The 18,516-nt window shown below is 32.8% G+C and overlaps 1 protein-coding gene across 1 annotated transcript in view; it reads left to right on the plus strand.

Moving 5' to 3' along the window:
- Positions 1–18,516, plus strand: part of LOC132724134 (protein mono-ADP-ribosyltransferase PARP14-like) — a 60,430-nt gene that overhangs the window by 25,190 nt on the left and 16,724 nt on the right. Inside the window, 18 exon segments of the mRNA XM_060708950.1 lie at positions 2,278–2,399; positions 2,732–2,774; positions 4,681–4,902; positions 5,122–5,385; positions 5,538–5,819; positions 6,815–7,069; positions 7,831–8,082; positions 8,461–8,709; positions 8,865–9,131; positions 9,454–9,702; positions 9,920–10,180; positions 12,125–12,355; positions 12,632–12,874; positions 13,256–14,550; positions 14,553–14,961; positions 15,109–15,361; positions 16,576–16,850; positions 17,033–17,139. Of these exon segments, the coding sequence (XP_060564933.1) occupies positions 2,278–2,399; positions 2,732–2,774; positions 4,681–4,902; positions 5,122–5,385; positions 5,538–5,819; positions 6,815–7,069; positions 7,831–8,082; positions 8,461–8,709; positions 8,865–9,131; positions 9,454–9,702; positions 9,920–10,180; positions 12,125–12,355; positions 12,632–12,874; positions 13,256–14,550; positions 14,553–14,961; positions 15,109–15,361; positions 16,576–16,850; positions 17,033–17,139 (5,279 nt within the window).

An 18,516-nucleotide genomic window follows, 5' to 3' on the forward strand; every position in this document is an offset into this window, starting at 1 on the left:
ATGGACTCTGGTTACTTTGATATCAATAGCTTTAACCTTTACCATTCTGCAGATTACCTTTTTGATATCTTTTAATCAGTATAATTTAAACATACCACAATATATGCATAACATAATGATTATGTGAAATTACGCTGAATATTACACACGAATATAACAAAAGAAGGACAATTTTACCAAAAAACTTAAAACATAATTTGTGTGCAAAAGTGTGTAAATGAGTGCAGCCGATCTTAAATACAACATCACCATTTTGACAAAGTGTAAGATAACAAATGTAATATTTATATAGCTTTATTATTATTATATGTCTACTAGCACACAAGCTAAACAAGACCGGAATGATGGTTTATATAATACATTATATGTTGTGCATCCAAGTATGATCATATCTACAAGTAAATTTATATACAGTAACAATAACGATATTTGAGATGAAAGGCGTGACCCTATCTATCTTGTAAACTTGCTTGCTTCAGCAAATAGACTCCTTTATGTCATGCACCGTTTGATTAAACCGATTCATCCTACAAAATAAGGTCAAATACTTAACTGTATTTAAACAAAGTCTTATGAAGAAAGACTTTTTTAGTTGTTTTTGTTTGGTGTGTTTTTATGCAACCGCATCATTCCATGCAGAAATCTGGTTGTCATGGCAACCAAAAGGAATTGTAAACTAAATTAAAAAAAATCTTCTTGTAAAGACCCACATGGCCTAGCACATAGATATTTTGCATAAGGAATTGTCTGGTAGACCTCTAGCAAGTTATCATCATTTTCAAATTATAGCCCTAGGGTCAAAATTGGGCCCGCCCCGGGGGTCATTGATTTTCACTATATGTACATATGGTAAAAAACGTAAATTACATTCTTGTCTGAAGGTTTAAGCTTAATAGCTTTGATATTTGTTATATGATATCAGCTATAGGTACTCTACCACAGATGTTCAAATTTTGCCGCTAGTGTCAAAATATGCCCCGCCCCGGGGGTCATAGGTTTTCCTTATTTACTTAAAAAATCATCTTCTCTAAATTGACAAATGCTAGAGGTTACATATTTTGCATGAAGCATTGTGTAGTGAACCTCTAGCAAGATTGTTCAAATCATAGCCCTGGGGTCAAAATTGGCCCGCCTCGGGGGTCATTGATTTTCACTATGTACATAATGAAAAAAAAGTCTTATTGTCTGAAGGTACAATACTTAGAGCTTTGATATTTGGTATATGATGTTATCTATAGCTACTCTACCAAAGTTGTTCAATTTTTTCCTCTAGTGATAAAATTAGACCCGCCCGGGGGTCATAGGTTTTCCTCATATGTATACAGTAAAAACTTGACAAAGGCTTGAGGTTAACAATTTTGCATGAAACATTGTGTAGTTAACTTATAGCTCTTGGGTTAGAATTGGCCCCGCCCTGGGGTCATTGAATTTTACTATGTACATATAGTAAAAATTAAAAAATCTGCTTGTCAATTGGTATATAATATTATCAATGGGTCTTCTACGAAAGTTGTTCAAATTATGCCTCTAGTGTTAAAATTGCCCTGCTATAGAGGCGATAGTTTTCCTTATATGTATACAGTAAAAACTTAAAATTTTCTTCTCTGAATTAACAAAGGTTATAGGTTAGATATTTGCGAAGACTTTGCGAGGTCATCATCTATAGGTCCTCTTCCAAAGTTCTTTAAATTTTGCCCTTGGTATTCGGGGGCATTGATTTCCATTAAACAAATGTTTTCTGAATTAAGGAAGGTACAGATGAAACGTTGTTTGCTGGACCTGTATGAAGACTGTTTGAATTAAACACTTGGGTCAAAATTTTGCCTTGCCCAAGGGGACAGAGACCTACTTTCTTGTCCTTTGATGTACAGCTATGAAATTTGAACCATGTACACAGATTAAGATGTAAAGTGAACTCAACATACGTAAATTTTGACAAAGTGTCTTACTGTGTTGTCCTTTGATGTACAGTCATGAAATTTAGGCCATGTGAAATATGACCTAGACTCAATGCATTGATAGATTCCTACTCTGATCTTTTATTTGAATAACAATAGATTAAACCACTTATCTCATAATAAATATAGATTGGTCAGGGATCTATGCATTATAGCAATCTTCAGTTGTATAGAAGCAAAAAACATCTGTTTCTACACTACTATTCAGTGTTGTATTAATGCGGTGGCATAGCATTTTTAACAAATGCAATCTTGTTGAAATTATTATCTTTCTTTAACAGTTTTTCTATCAACAAAGACGCTGTTTATTTCCTTTCAGGCGTTTCTGACCTTTGCGATGAAATACAAGAGGATCAGATCGATACAGATGATGAATATTATACAGTTACTTTCCACAGATGCAACGAGTCCGATATACCCGAAGCTTGGGTCAACAGTGATGTAATTCAGTATTCATAAACAAAGCATTTCATTTCAAAACAAAAACAAAAACCCTCATTTAACTTATCTTACTTACATATATTCTTTACAGTTATATTCACAATTTACCAATCTACTTCAAGGCTTAATTTTTAAATTTTGATACTTCTTATTTCAAAGTATTCTTTATCAAACTAAAAAAGAGTTTTAACAATGATAAACATTTTGACAGTACTTTTGGTTATCCATCATACAGTCATTCTACGCGGAAATACTCGTACATGTATGAACAAATTTGAAGTAATCTGTCTTTCAACAGTGTAAGAAAATATGATTTTTGTACTTACTTTCAGGTTGCTAGGAGTAACAGGGGACTTGGTAACAATACCCAACACGGTATGATGATGTTTTTTTTAACTTCTCAATGAAAAACATGTGAGTCAGTTACGTATCATGTAAACCTAGATGTATTTTTCTCTTAATAAACAAATTACCATCATGGAAATTATTTTGTATATCTCTGTATAATTGACAGATGAAGAAATGCAATTCAAAGTAATTAAAAACTATAATAATTATCGATTTTTTTCGGGCGCCAGTTTAGGGGTAATTCCATTTATTTCTCCCGTCATTGGCATGGTAGGTGTCAAGGAGCTTCCTTCTATCAGCCTTACAATGATACATAAATACATTAATATTTGATTCTGACAAAATAACATTAATGAAATAAAGTTAATTTTAATATTTTCAAAGAATTCTTAAGCTTAAACTGCGTTTATACAATACAAAATGTTAATACAAAGTTTTTAAAATCAAATGCTCAATAAAACAGAGACACTGTTACTCACGAAATACAGTATATTGATGTTATACTTCACAGCAAAAAATAACTTGATTGCATAATGTGAATTAAAGGCAAACTTTGAAACATTAAAGGTAATGTGATAAATATAAGAATTCTCAAAGGTATCATCTGCTTGTCCGAAAAACGAAAATTGACAAGGTTGCGTCCCTTACATTAAAGATAATATTCATACAAATTATACATATTGCTAAAATTCTGTCACAGTATCGTCTTATTTCTACATTTGTATTCAAATTGGTACTTTATATCATTGAACAATTTTCTTACCAAACTAGGTATTGGTTGATGTGAATAATTGTGCATACAATTGTTACGATATTTCCAAATTGACCATTTGGTTTCAAACATAGTACTATTGATCAATTTATTATTAGTTGCTGGTTCAATAGACCCAAAAAGTGCTGTAGATCAGAAATTAATGAAAATCAGTGTCTTATATTTTAGAAGACTTAAAGCTACATTAAATAAATATGTAAAAATATTTTTGCCGTCGGCCTAAAAACCAAGCATTCTACAGATTCATTAACCTTTGTAACAGTATTGTTGTAAATCTCATCAAATATTATTCATAAATTAGGATTTAAAATGGAAAACCCCACGGTAACACTAAAGTTCGTATACGAATTGTAACATGCAATTGAAGACTTTAATCAGCTCGTGTATGCGTTACGCCACGTCATGCTATAGTTGATATAAGGAACGCAAATATGAGATTTTCTAGCGCAAACACATTTTAATTGTGTTAGCTTCACGATGCACTAGGCCTGGCGTTCAGATAAAAAATAATCATACCATAAACAAAGATTAAATTTATATGAAAGCATCCGTTACAATGCGAAAATAAACCGTTAAATTAGAACTGCTACTTATAGCCATGTGTGTTGATGTAAAACTGATGTACGGATGATCTGAAGGCGGAGTTTTGCATGCAAACATAAATTGTACTTCCGAATTCGCGACAATGAGGTTGCACATTTGTATGCTCATAAAACTCATTTTGGTTGTCTGGACACCAAAATAAGATCTGGAGTCGATATGAAACCCAATTTATTAATGAAATGTCGCTATTTCTGTTTTTATGAAATTTATTTAATGTAACTTTAAGTTTTGTTTTACATTTTGATCTTTCTTTAATTGACTGTCATTGCCATTTTTGAAACCAAATTTTACTTTTTTTAGCTGATTAAAAGTAGATAATTACATTTAGATAACTGTATAATCAAAAGGAATAAAACGCTCTTTTTACATACTATATGTAGATCATAATATTATTACATTTTCAACAAGGATCATTAAATTCATTATATAAATTCCACAATGGTAATAGTATTTAATGTATCCTAAAACTTTAAAACTAATTATAGCATTTAATTACATCATTTAATTTGTTTAACTATAGTTAAACACTAAGTTGCTGAATATATTTCCATTTTCTAGGTACTTTCCTTGAACCGAACACATCACAGTACACATCTGAAAAAGATCAGCAGTTCAAGAAACCAACTGTCAAGGCTAAATTTTCAAATTTACCGGAGGATAGTGATAGGGAATATTTAGAGCTGTATTTGGAGCAAGAATTAGGAAATGATGTTGCATTTGAATCAATAGAATTATGTGGAAACGGCACTGAAGCAATAATAGAGTTTCAAAATAAAGAAGGTATGTAGTCATTGACATTTTATCCTTATAGAATTAATATTGCAGTTAGTATTTATCTGTTCTTTTTATTTTGACATATAATTAAACTCCTACATTTTTGGGAAATATGAAAGTAGCAAACGCATATAAGTTGCTTTATCCACTAAGGATAATTTATGACGCCTTATTTTCCATAAGTTACTAATAAGGAATTTTTTTTAAACGTAATCATTATTTCAGTGTATGATCTGTTAATGAAGAAGCAGCCTTTAGACGTGGACGGTCAGAGTGTTTATGTAGAACTCATAGAATCACAACCATTACTTCAAGGTGACCCTAAAACAATAGAGGTTACATCCAATAAAGGAGTTATTACAGAAAAGACCGCACGGACTATTCGTATGTACTTTGGCAATAATGGTCGTTCTGATGGAGGGAAAATATTGGAATTCAAATTAGTGGCAGATACAGAAACAATCCTGATAACGTTTGAATCAGCAGAAGGTATATCTGCATTTTGAAATACATGTGTTGTTCAATCATGCTGAAGTATATCTATATATTTTATAGTTAATGGACCAATATAGTACATGTATTATAAATTTTCAACTTGTTATTCATGTAGCAAATGATGACGATTTGTTTTATTATTTCAGTTGCAAAAGCTGTATCTGCACGACAAGATCATAGATACAAAGGCGCTTTACTTAATGTTGTTCGGATAGATGAAGACCTGCTCAGGAAAAGAGCAAACGAGGAAAGTGAAAAAAGGAAACCAAAATCAATACGCATTACAAATGTACCCTATGAAATCGACAAACAAACTCTGGAAATGGTGTTTGAGGACGCTGAAACATTTGGAGAGAATATCTGCGTTGCCGATGTTAAACTAGACCCTAAGAGTAGTAGTGCAATCATACACTTTGCAGAAGCCGATGGTTATTATCATAATCATCAACGTCATTAGCATCACGTTTATTGAAATTTATTAAGTATTAGTATTAATTTCAAATTATTTACATTTAAGTTGCTGCTGTTAAATTGTACTTCGAGAAAGTCTTATATTTCCTAATTGAACAATGTATTATTCAAGATACCATATTTTAGAGCTATTACCCTTTGTTCATTTTTACACTTTGAACTTTGTCCGAGATATAACTCTTAAATATATATAAAAGAGACTTTGTATGTGGATAAATCTCATTGAGTAGATATGCAGTGCAAAAGAACGACAACATAACTCTCCCTTGTCTTATTTTGAAGTTATTGCTCTTTGTTCATTTTTACAGTTTGAACTTTGGACATTCAACAGGCTCTTGTTGTTTTCAGAGCAACTAGATACCGTGCATAAAAATAATAAGGAAATTGAATCATTGACATATAGAATGCATTTTCCTTATTTTGAAATGCAAAAGATTTCAAGCATGTAAAATATGAAATCAAAGATCATCATATGAGATGCACCGTTTATGGAACGCAGACCTCCATCTGGAAAAGCTTGAATATGGCAAATGCTTTGAAAACTGTCTGTAATTGTTTGCATCAGTATAATAAGTTAATAAAAATGTAATGATACTGTCCGCAGAAAAGCATATAGTAATTATTCATTAACATCTACAATATTTGGTATTTAACAGATCAAAAACTTACTTTAAACATTTAGTATTTCGCCTAAACTATTCCCGTGAGTACAAACATATAGAGACATAAAAGTTTTTTTTCTTAAAATCGTAGTACATGTTTCTCAAGTCCGATTTACTTATTATATTTTGGCTTATCGGGAGCCATGCAGCTTTAAGGACTTAATATCCCAGAGAGTTCAGTGTGTAATTTTTATTGCATTATGTCAATATTGTAAACTAAACTGTACATGTATCAAATGTAGAAGAAACACAATTTTGATGTGCAATAGCTTTTTTGTGTTTATTTCAAGACGTAGCAAGAATACTACAGAAGAAGCAAGTTGATATTGAGGGACAGACTGTATATATTGAACCTATCGAAGAAGATAATCTAGAGGAATCGTGCACTGTTGTGGTAACCGGACCAACTGATTTACTCACAGAGGATAACATCAAATCACTCAAAATGTATTTCAATAACAAGAGACGATCAGGGGGAGAAGATACCATTGGTTGCTGCGTGCGAAAACCTGGCTCGGTCGAAGTTACATTTAAATCTAGCAAGGGTAATTAAAAATGTGTATTCACAATAAAATACATTTGATACATTTAAAAAAATATTTTGCAAACATTCACTTTAGAGAGGTACATTGTGGATATTCATGTTTTTATGCATATATATCTATTTTATATTAAGAATATATTATAAAATTCACTTTGGTACAGAAGAAAACGCTCGGTAAATAATATTTCCTGTTTGAAATTGATTTACACTCAAGATATTACGATGAGAAATAAATATATTCTTTTCGTTTGTCATGTAACATACTTCTACTACTTATTCTGGTTGTGATGATGCTGATGATTATGATATCATACGTAGGACAGTATAAGGGTTCATGAAGGAGAATGTTTACAGACACACGGTCAGACACTAACATCGGAAATGTTCCGCCTTTGTTATTTTCAGTTCCTTTTAACAGTTTGATCCCTGTCTAAGTCACAAACTTGTCTTAACTCAATTTCCACATTATTAAAAAATCCCAATAACCATAAATTTTTATTACTTTATTTGGACTACATGGATTTTTATTCGTGTGGAAATAGTTATATACAATTTTTATGATTGAGACTAATGCCACATTGTTAAAATGTTATGTCTTATTTATCAAGCGGGGGTTGGAGGAGGGGCTGGGTCTGACCCCTAAGTCTCTGTGAGTACGTGCAACATCTGATTTTACGTCAATGTTTTGACTGCTTCAGGTTTTCTTTAAGTTTGAATTTGACTTAAAAATGTTACATAATACAATGATTTATATTCTTTTAGTTGCAAAACGTGTAGCAGAATGGGATACTCACAAGTTTAAATCGTTACCAATAGATGTGAACCTAATGGAATACAAATCTGATACTTCATCTCCCGAAAAGTCTAATAAGTTGCTATTCTCGGGTGTTGATGGAGCAATTAAAGATGTCCTTGTCCTTTACCTAGAGGACATGTTTGAAAACCTACACGTTACAGACGAAATTCCTGGTGATGATGATTCAACGGTCATACTGGAGTTTCATGATTCAAATGGTATAGAAAAACTGAATAAGTATGACAATGAACATATTTTAAAATAATGTGGTGGGAAAGAATGTATTGCAGAAGGTCACTTGACTTTGGTAAAAGCATACACATTTTTATAACTGATATGCAATTTAACAAAACTATGCAAATAATTCTAATCAGTTTTTAAAAAATTTCTGCATTAATTCTATGAATATGTTACATGTATTTATGTTATATATTGAAGAATCATATTAAAGTTCAATTATCAGTTTGACATGTTTACTATTCATATAGCATATTTATACATATTGTATAACAAATTACACCTAATTACAAAAGAAAATTCGAAAATATCTGTACTTTTTATAAATTATTTTATCAGTTAGAATATATAATTTGTAGACGCTCAAATCATTTTGCAAAGACAACCAATATGTATCGATGGGCATTACATCAGCGTATCGCTATATACAGATGAACCAGAAAAACATTGTACAATACAAGTTAAAGGTCTTCCAAATATTGAAAACCATATAGATGCATTACGAATGTACTTCAAAAACTCCAAACGGTCTGGAGGAGGACAAATCGTTCATTGTGAGGTTAAGAAAGACAGAAATATTGCACTCATTAAATTTGAAACTGAGGAAGGTAATTGACACTTAAATTAAATATTTGTAAATAAGTTATTATTTTAGAGAAGTAATAACAAAATGCATGACAGCATATGCTTTTCAAGAACTTGATATTTAATATTAACTGTCGTGGAATCATGTTAGTGTCGTATTGAATTTATTTGTTTTCAGTCGCTTGTTCGGTTGTAAATCGACCTAAACATGAGTTGAAGGGAACAGTGTTGGAAGTAATGTTATATAATAAGCCAAAAGAAGATTTAAAGTCAAGGGTTTCTGAAAGCACCAGAAAGATACTCATCAAAGAATTACCTGTGTCAATCGACAAAGAATATTTAGAATTATATTTTGAGGATTTTGGGGCTGATGAAATGGTGGTAGAAAATGTTGAACTAGACACTGACAAATCTACAGCTGTTGTAGAATTTCATGACCAAACAGGTAATTGAAAGAATGTAGTATGTTTGTTCAAAGTAGATGATTGACTTTTACATTCATTTATATGACTTTTAAACTTTTAAGTCTTTGCCTTAACGTCGCAAATAATTTCCATTCCATTGCTTAGGTTATACCAGAACGTAAACATTTCAAATAACGAAGATAAGAAGACATGGAAGCAGATGACGACTATTACAAATGTATGCTGAAATATTAATGCTAACATTATATAACTTTGAATTCTATTTAAAATACCTATTTTATGATTAGCTATATGATTGAGAGTAATCATTCAAAATTGTCTGTATGTTTTTTTATCTTGTAGCCGTAGACTTTATAATGAAACAGGCTCCTTTGAAAATGAAAGAAAACATTGTATCTGTTGAACGCTACAGAGAAGAACAGGTTAATCTTTGCACAATAGAAATTCATGGTGTCACCGACATAGAACGTAATCTTGAAAAAGTGTTGATGTATTTCAAAAATAAAAGGCGTTCAAGCGGAGGAGAAATTGTTAGCAATGATGTTGATATTCAGAAAAATATAGTTTACATAACATTTGAAAATAAAGAAGGTATGTACGGTATTTTATCTGTAAACTAGGTCTTAATAAATGTAAATTATTTGCATAGATTAAAAATGTTAAGTGTAAATTCTACTGAATAGAAAATGTTATTATCTTTTTGTTACGAAACCCTTTTTTAAGAATTATAAGTTACCGTTTATTAAAATAATTTAAAGTGATAATGAAAATGTGAATACTAGAATAATAACAAAACTTGAAATTGTAGTCGCAGAGAGAGTTGTTTCTCATGATCATAGTAAACAAGGGTATGAAGTTATACTGAAAACAAAGCCAACTAAAGACGAGGAATGTCCGACACAAACTATTGATACTGTGAAAGTAAAAGGTGTAGACAAAACTGTTTCAATCGAAACACTAACATACTACTTTGAAAGTAAAAGACGATCTGGAGGTGGACCCATTGTGGACACACGTTGCAGTGAAGAAGATGAAAATGTCGTATTCATTACATTTAAATCACCCGAAGGTCACGACATAGTTTTTAACCAGGTTTTCAACGAAAACCGGGTTATTGTAATGCCGAAGTCGGCGGGCGGGCGGGCGTCAACTTTTGGTTTCCGCTCAATAACTTAAGTTTGCTTTGGCCTATTGACACCAAACTTGGTGTGTAGGTAGCTTATATCAAGAGGCAGCTTGGGATTGCTACCCAGGTGTCTGTGATCAAGGTCAAGGTCACTGTTACTATAAATAGAAATTCAGTTTCCGCTCAATAACTTGAGTTTGCTTTGGCCTATTGTCACCAAACTTGGTGTATGGATAGCTTATTATCAAGAGGCAGCTTGGGATTGCTACCCAGGTGTCTGTGATCTAGGTCAAGGTCACTGTTACTAAAAATAGAAATTCAGTTTTCCGCTCAATAACTTGAGTTTGCTTTGGCCTATTGACACCAAACTTGGTGTATGGATAGCTTTTATTCAAGAGGCAGCTTGGGATTGGTACCCAGGTGTCTGTGATCTAGGTCAATGTCACTGTTACTAAAAATAGAAAATTCAGTTTCTGCCTCAATAACTTGAGATTGCTTTGGCCTATTGACACCAAACTTGGTGTATGGATAGGTTATCTCAAGAGGCAGCTTGGGATTGCTACCCAGGTGCCTGTGATCAAGATCAAGGTCACTGTTACGAAAAATAGAAATTCAGTTTCCGCTCAATAACTTGAGATTGCTTTGCCCTATTGACACCAAACTTGATGAATGGGTAGCTTATATCAAGAGGCAGCTTGGGATTGCTACCCAGGTGTCTGTGATCAAGGTTAATGCATTTAGTTTTCATGTTATAACTTGAGTTTGCTTTGACCTTTTGACACTGAACTTGCTGAGTGGCAGCTTTGGATTGCCACTTAGATATCTGGGTACAAGGTCAAGGTAATTTGCTTACAATAGAATTTTCAGTATCTACTCAATAACTTCAGTGCACTTTGACCTATTGATTGTTGTCACATCAAAACTTGGTCGTTGAAAACCTGGTTTTCGTCGCATTGCGGCGCTTCTTGTTTCTATATGTTTCACCATTGTCTTAACAAGATTTAATATAATATTGTATATTCTTTTTAACTGAATTGTAAAATATATCATTAATGAACCAACACATCTCTGAAAGCATTACATGTCTTCCCTTATTCTGAAAGATGATCCTTTTCATGTCACATCCGATTCCTTAGATAGTTCACATTCGTTTAATATATAGATGCTCATGGATGATTGCAATTCATTTTGTTACATATTTTTATTTGATTACATGTCTTTTGCTGAAGACAAAAGTTTTTGAATTTCACCGACTGTCTTTTACTTCTACTTATTTGTCAAGACGGCTTAAGTGACCCCTTGATTTCAACGCGTCTCTGTCTTATCCAACTTTGTTTCAGTCTACCCAGCATTCTTCCCTGTATAATGGTCTGAATTATACGTCTCTGTATCATATGTGACATGCGACCCTAATTGTCAGGTTCCAATGCATTGCTTTGTCTGATTAAATCGACTTTCACTACTTTTTATCAGATAAAATTATACCTGTGTAAAATTCTAAATTACACTCCTTTCTTCTTCAGCAACAAGCATCTAACCAAATGAAAATATGCAACATATTAAACGAGTGCAAACTATTTAAGAAAACGGAAATGACATCAAAATGATCCCTGTCATATGGGCCTTTTTTCTGAAGGTATCTTGGAAAGTCACATATGAAGTATCACCATATCGTGTTATAGAATGCAAAAGTCATATTTTAACCCCAACGATTATAGAAGTTTTCGATGTCAAATCATTAAGTTGTAAAATCAATAGGGGAAACTAGTTAAAACGGAGCGGTGTATTTAGTTTATTATAAAAGAAACCATCGCTTAATATATAATTATCTAAAATATTAAAAATATGATTGTGTTAGGTTGTAATGAATAAATCTTATAATTACAGATGCAAACAATGTTTCTGGAAAACAGCATACTGTGCAAAATTGTACGGTGCGTGTAACTCTTTACAAACCACCACCTTGTTACGATGACAAGATTCTTATTAAAGGGCTCAAAAGTACTAAAGATGCACTGTTCTTGTTCCTTGAAGCCACAGCAAATGTGGAACCAATTAGAATGGATCCCCATGAAGAAGATGATAGTACAGTGCTGGTGACATTAAAGGAAAAACCAAGTATTTCATTACTTATTATAGCAAGATTTTACACAAGCATTGGTTTTGATGTTTATTAAATGCAAAGTTTCACTTAAATTATTTATCCTTACAATTGATAAAACAGTTTACATAATAATACAATAAAAACATGAAATTTTATCAAATATGATAACTTTAAAATTGTACATATGCATGTAAATACATGTAAATAAACTGATTTTTATTATCTGGGCATAATAATATTAAATTGAATCAGAATATTATTTATCAAAATCCAAAATGTTTCTTTCAAAGATTTTGAGAAGCTTGAAAAGGCATGCAATGAAAGGCAGTTAGAGGGAGCATGGCTTAAAGTATCAAAGGTCCAAATTTCACATAGCATTGTCGTGACCAATATCGCACCGGCCGTCACAAAAGACACATTGCAATACTATTTTGAAAACAATAGGAAGTCTGGAGGAGGAGACGTAGACAAAATTGTTATGAATGATGACGATAATGAACGTACTTGTATGATCTTTTTTGAGGATTACAAAGGTATGTTAAATATGTTTTATACAATATCCTTTTAACGAATAAGTATATTTATGATTATCACACAGTATGTAGCAATAATTTGTCGGCAATGAGAATCATACAAATAAACATGTTAAGGAAAACGGAGGCTTTTGATTTGTAAAATTCATAACATCTCACAATTTTTTCTACATATGTACTTTTGTGATCAAATTACAGCAAAATTAAATTCGACTTTAATACCTTACAGAACAGAATTGACTTAAATAATAAACACAACATATGTCTCTTCTGTGTTCGAATTGAAAATAAGAAATCAATATTAGTAAAAGTCTTAATTGTGATTTCTTGATACTTTGTGTGCGTGCTAGTTTACATTATGCTTTGAACTAATTTTTGCAGTAATTGATGATATTCTTGGCATGCATCACACTCTTGGAGGTCAGAAATTAGAAGTTAAACGTTTTCAACCTGCATTAGGACGCCCAGAAGGGGAAACGGAAAGGGAGTGGCGCCTACCAAATTTCATAGAAATCAAGGATGCAGATTTTGATAAGATTTCATTTGTTTCCAGTTCAAGCAAAATAAGCAAATCCTTTCAGGAAGAATTAACAAAAACGTACACAAAGGTAGTATGGCCATCGAAAATCAACCAGAAGGTACAATTACATTGTACGCTCACTCAAAATGAAAAATTCTGCTTCAGAATAGCAAAAGGATGGAGAAAGGCAGCACAGACTGTATTTATGAAACTGATTGATTCTATTGTTGTTCGCCGCATTGATGTATTACAAGACGTTAGACCAAAAGTGATGCAGTATCTTATGAATTTACATGTAACCGATCCATCAAATGTAGCGATTGTCAGTAAAAAAGATCAAAATCATATTCTCATTGTCGGAACTAAAGCTGCAGCTGACGCTCTTAAACATGATATAGAAGAAGGGATAAAAAAGATATTAGAAGATGTCGAAAGGGAAAAGCAAAGGGTGACAGAAATATTTTCCAATTTAGAGACTATTGAGACAAAGATGATGATTTTCCAACATTTCTCGAAGGAACTTGAGGATGAATTCAATGACTTGAAGGTTGAAATCATATCTGAGAAAAATGAAATACACCTTAAAGGTTTGATAAGTAGTGTAAAAAACGCACAAATAGCAATATATGATAGGAAGAGCAAATTTGAAATTCAAAAGCTAGATGACATCCCTAAAGTCGCTCTCACGTTACTGCAATTAGATGGCACTCGTGACGCATTGCAAAGAAAATTAGAAGCTAACTCGATTCAGGCGATATTGGAACCTTTCACAGATGGGATTGGTGTGTGCTGTTGCAAACCATCGTCGAGTAGAAAAGCCGTAGATATCATTCGTTCAATCATCTCTAATGAACGTATAGCAACGAATAAAGAAGAGGTTCCAGATTTAGAAACGGATAAATGGAGACAAAAACTTGAAGAAATATATCAAAAGCATCCCGGAAAGGTGAGAATATCACTAGAAGATGACCAAACGAATATTCATATATGTGCATTGGCTGACATACATTCATCAGTAAAAGGAGACATTCAGACTTTCTTAGAGGCCAACACGATTACCTCTGAAACGATCTCAAACGCAAGAGAACTCAACCGGTTCTTGGAAAAAAATTGTAAAAGGATATTGAAGAAATCGCAAGAAGGTATCAACAATATTATGTAAAGATTAGACACATGGATCAGTTCAGAGGTCTTGAAATTCGAGGTTTGCAGAAGGGTGTTCAGGACTCAACAAAACAGATTCAGATCTTATTACAAAGAGTAAAGCATAAAAACCATACGGTAACTAAACCTGGGATAGCAGAACATATACTATCCCCTAAAGGAAAAGATAGCATACATACAATTGAACATTCCTTGGAATGTGTAATCGTTGTGGAAGGAGATGTAGCGTATAAACAAATGACAGACAAAGAACCTGGAACTAGATCACATACAACCTTTTATGGGACGACTATTTATGCTTGGCAAGGAGATATGACGGAACTCGATGTCGATATTTTAGTCAACCCGTCAGATAGAAAGTTAGGATCATCAGGTGGACTTGGAAAGGCAATTTTCTCAAAAGGTACAACAATTTACTCTGTTAAAACGGGTACGTATTAAATGTTTTTACGAATATGAAGGTAATACTGAAATCGATGCTTAACAACATTACACATGTAATTTTGAAAGTTTGTAAACTTTATTCTAAATAATAAATTCCTTATTGTAGGTGGACAAATGATAAATTATGAATGCGAAGACTTTATAAATAAAAATGGAAGTCTAAATGACGGCGATGTTTTCATCAGCACTGCGGGTGATTTAAAAGCTGAAAAAATTGCACACATTATGAGCCAGCAATGGGAAAATGGAAAAGATATGGATAAAAGTTTAGAATTAACTGTCTTTAAGTGCTTACAAACGACCGTAAATTTACAGAAAAGATCAATTGCAATACCAGCTATAGGCTGCGGAGTAAATAGGTATGCTTTAACCTAATAACTATAACAATCTTTGCATGACCTTTAGAAACAGCGGCACGATTTTTATGCCCCTGCCTAAAAAGTGTTACCTGGTTCCGTCATTCCGTCCTACCGTCATTCTGTCCGTCCGTCATTCTGTCATTCCGTCATTCTGTCATTTCGTCATCATCATTTTCCGTTCATTATCTTAAAAACGGTTGCACACATTCAACTCAAATTTGACGTATGGATATATCATAAGAAAATACAGGTCTAGTTCGAATATGGTCATGGTCTAATGATTTTTGCCCCTTTCTCTTTGACAATAATAATAATAATATTTTTTTTAGTTTCCGTTCATTATCGCCCAAAAACTATTCAACTAAAATTTGACATAAGGATACGTCAAAGGAATGCGCAGGTCAAGTTTGAATTTGGTTATGGGTCGATAATTTTTGGCGGGGTTATGCCACATTCACTTTGAAAATAACATGAAATTTTCAGTTTCCGTTCATTATCTCCCCAACGGTATTGCACATTCAACTCAAATTTGGCATATGGATTTGTCGAAAAAATGGGCAGGTCAAGTTTGTATTTGGTTATTGTTCAATTATTTTTGACAGAGTTATGCCCTTTTAAGTTTGAAAAAAAGGAAATTGTCAGTTTCCGTTCATTATCTCCCCAACAATTGTACATATTCAACTCAAATTTAACAGATAGATATGTCATAAGAATACAATGTTCAAATTCGAATTTGGTCATGGTTTGATGATAGCTGACAGAGTTATCCCTGTTTATCTTTGAAAAAGATCAGACATTTTTAGTTTCCGTTCATTATCTCCCCAATGGTTGTACACATTCAAATCAAATTTGACATATAGATACATCTTAGGAAAAAGCAGTTCAAACTTTAGTTTGGTCATGGTTCAATGATTCTGGACAAAGTTATCTCTCTTGAATGTGGGAAAAATTTTGAATTATTAGTTTCAGCACTCATACTTTTCTGGAAATGTATGTAGTCATTATTTTGGTCAAAAATATTAAATATGCCATTTACAAAAGGTTAACACTGAATAGTCTCAGTGCCTTGAACTTTGTATAAAAATTGCTTGTGTAATGATTGAATAGTTTTAAGGACTTTGAACTTAAAATGAAAATAAATGTTTGAGCAAACAAGTATTTTCGTATAATTATGTATAGTTCTGTTAGTTAATAATTATTCTACCTTATTTAAGGTTTCCAGTTGATATTTCAACCTCAAGTATTGTGAATGCATTAAAGCGAGCATTGATGGAGTATCAGGACAGTTCAATGCGTGACATTTATCTTTGTGATATGAACTCGACAAATGTTGAGGGGTTCACTAGCGCACTATGTAAAATATTCGGGATTCCTAATGTGGTCATGCACGATGGCGGAAAAGGGAATTCCAGAAGCCATGGTCCAGATTTGGCACAAATGGGTGCTCGACCAAAGAGCACATCAGGATCAACAGTGTTAAATGCGTCTTGTAATGTCATAACTATTTTTCTTTTATGTCCATCTTTTACATTTAAATATGGAAACAATATCTGTAACTAATTTATTTTTTGGGAAAAAATTAAGTCGTTTCATTTTGTTTATAATTAAACATACCACATTTAAATGATCTTAGCAAGGTAATTTTTATATTTCGGATATATCTATCTACAGATGGGAATGGATTTTCACAATCACTGTCTGGGCTTCCTAAACATGACCGTGTTGTCATTGGAAACATAGATGTAACTGTAGTTAAAGGAGAAATTGCGAGACAAAAGGTAAGAATAAGCATTTTCATTTTACAAATTTATACAAAAAGTTTTTATACGCCTGTTTAAAAAACGGGTCGTATTATAGTTCCCCCCGGAGCATATCTTAATAGAAATGTGTTTCACTCTGAGAACTTTTAGGCGCACATTAACCAGGTCTCTAGGTCAAAGGTCCAGGTCACACATAGAGGTCAATGTATAACGCTTGTCCGGAGGAAAACTTCTACATGCATAAAGGGATTTCAAATAACTTGGCACTAATGTTCACCATTGTTAGATGGAATGTCGCGTGCAAAATCAAGGTCCTTGCGGTCAAGCTCAAGATCACACATAGGGGTCAAAATTCAGATAAAATATGAAAATGTGTATTCGGACCATTTTGTCATCATTTATTGAGTGATTGAAACATAAATGGTCATTATTATGACTAAGGATGAGAAAAATGAAATTAAGGTTAAAATATGAAAGGTCAAGATCACAAAAGATGATAAAATACAGAGATTTTGTCCAGAGCATATCTCTTACACATATGGAGAGAGTCTAATGAAACTTCATGGAAATATTTACCATTATGTGGTGCAGTGTTATGCGTATGAACCATGTCTCTAGGCGAAAGGTCAAGGTCACACTTAGAGGTCATTGAAAAACGCTTGTTCGGAGCCAAACTTCAACATGCATAGAGGGATTTCAATAAATGTTCATCATTGTAAGGCTGAGTGTCACTAGAAAATTTCAAGTGCCTGTGGTCAAGGTCAAGGTCACACAGAGGGGTCAAAGTTCAGATAAAACTTTGAAAATGTGTATTGGACCATTTAGTCATTCATTTATTAAGGGACTGAAACACAAATGGTCATTATCATCACAATCATTGTGAAGCCAGTGTTGTACACATAATCCAGGCCCCTGCTACTAAAGTCAAGGTCACATAGAGTGGTCAAATTTTGTGTAATCATTTATTGATGGATTGTAACACAAATGATAACTATCATGACTATAAGTGTGACACGTGTAATTTAGGTAGATATTTGCAAGGTCAAGCTTACTAGAGATAATGACCTATGAAGATATTGTCCTGATATTGTCCAGAGCGTAACTCCTTTATGATGATCTTTAATACCCATATCTCTGACAAAAGCTTTTGCGATGGGCATATTTTGCGCCACTGTTGCAAGTAAAAGATAGGATGAAGAATATAATTAATAGTTATCATAACTTTTACATAATTCAAATGCTTTTTTTTAATTAAACTGAAAATGTTCTTTATATAAACAGCTGCGCATAATCAATTATGCATACTTAGTCACTATAGTTGGTTTAACGATATCAAGCATATAATTCTCTAATGATGAGCTTTGATGCAATGGTTGCCCGATGTCTTTGGCCAGT

Source organism: Ruditapes philippinarum, unplaced genomic scaffold (assembly GCF_026571515.1).
Source record: "Ruditapes philippinarum isolate M1 unplaced genomic scaffold, ASM2657151v2 ctg1222_1_1_1_1, whole genome shotgun sequence".
NCBI classification, from domain to species: Eukaryota; Metazoa; Mollusca; class Bivalvia; order Venerida; family Veneridae; genus Ruditapes; species Ruditapes philippinarum.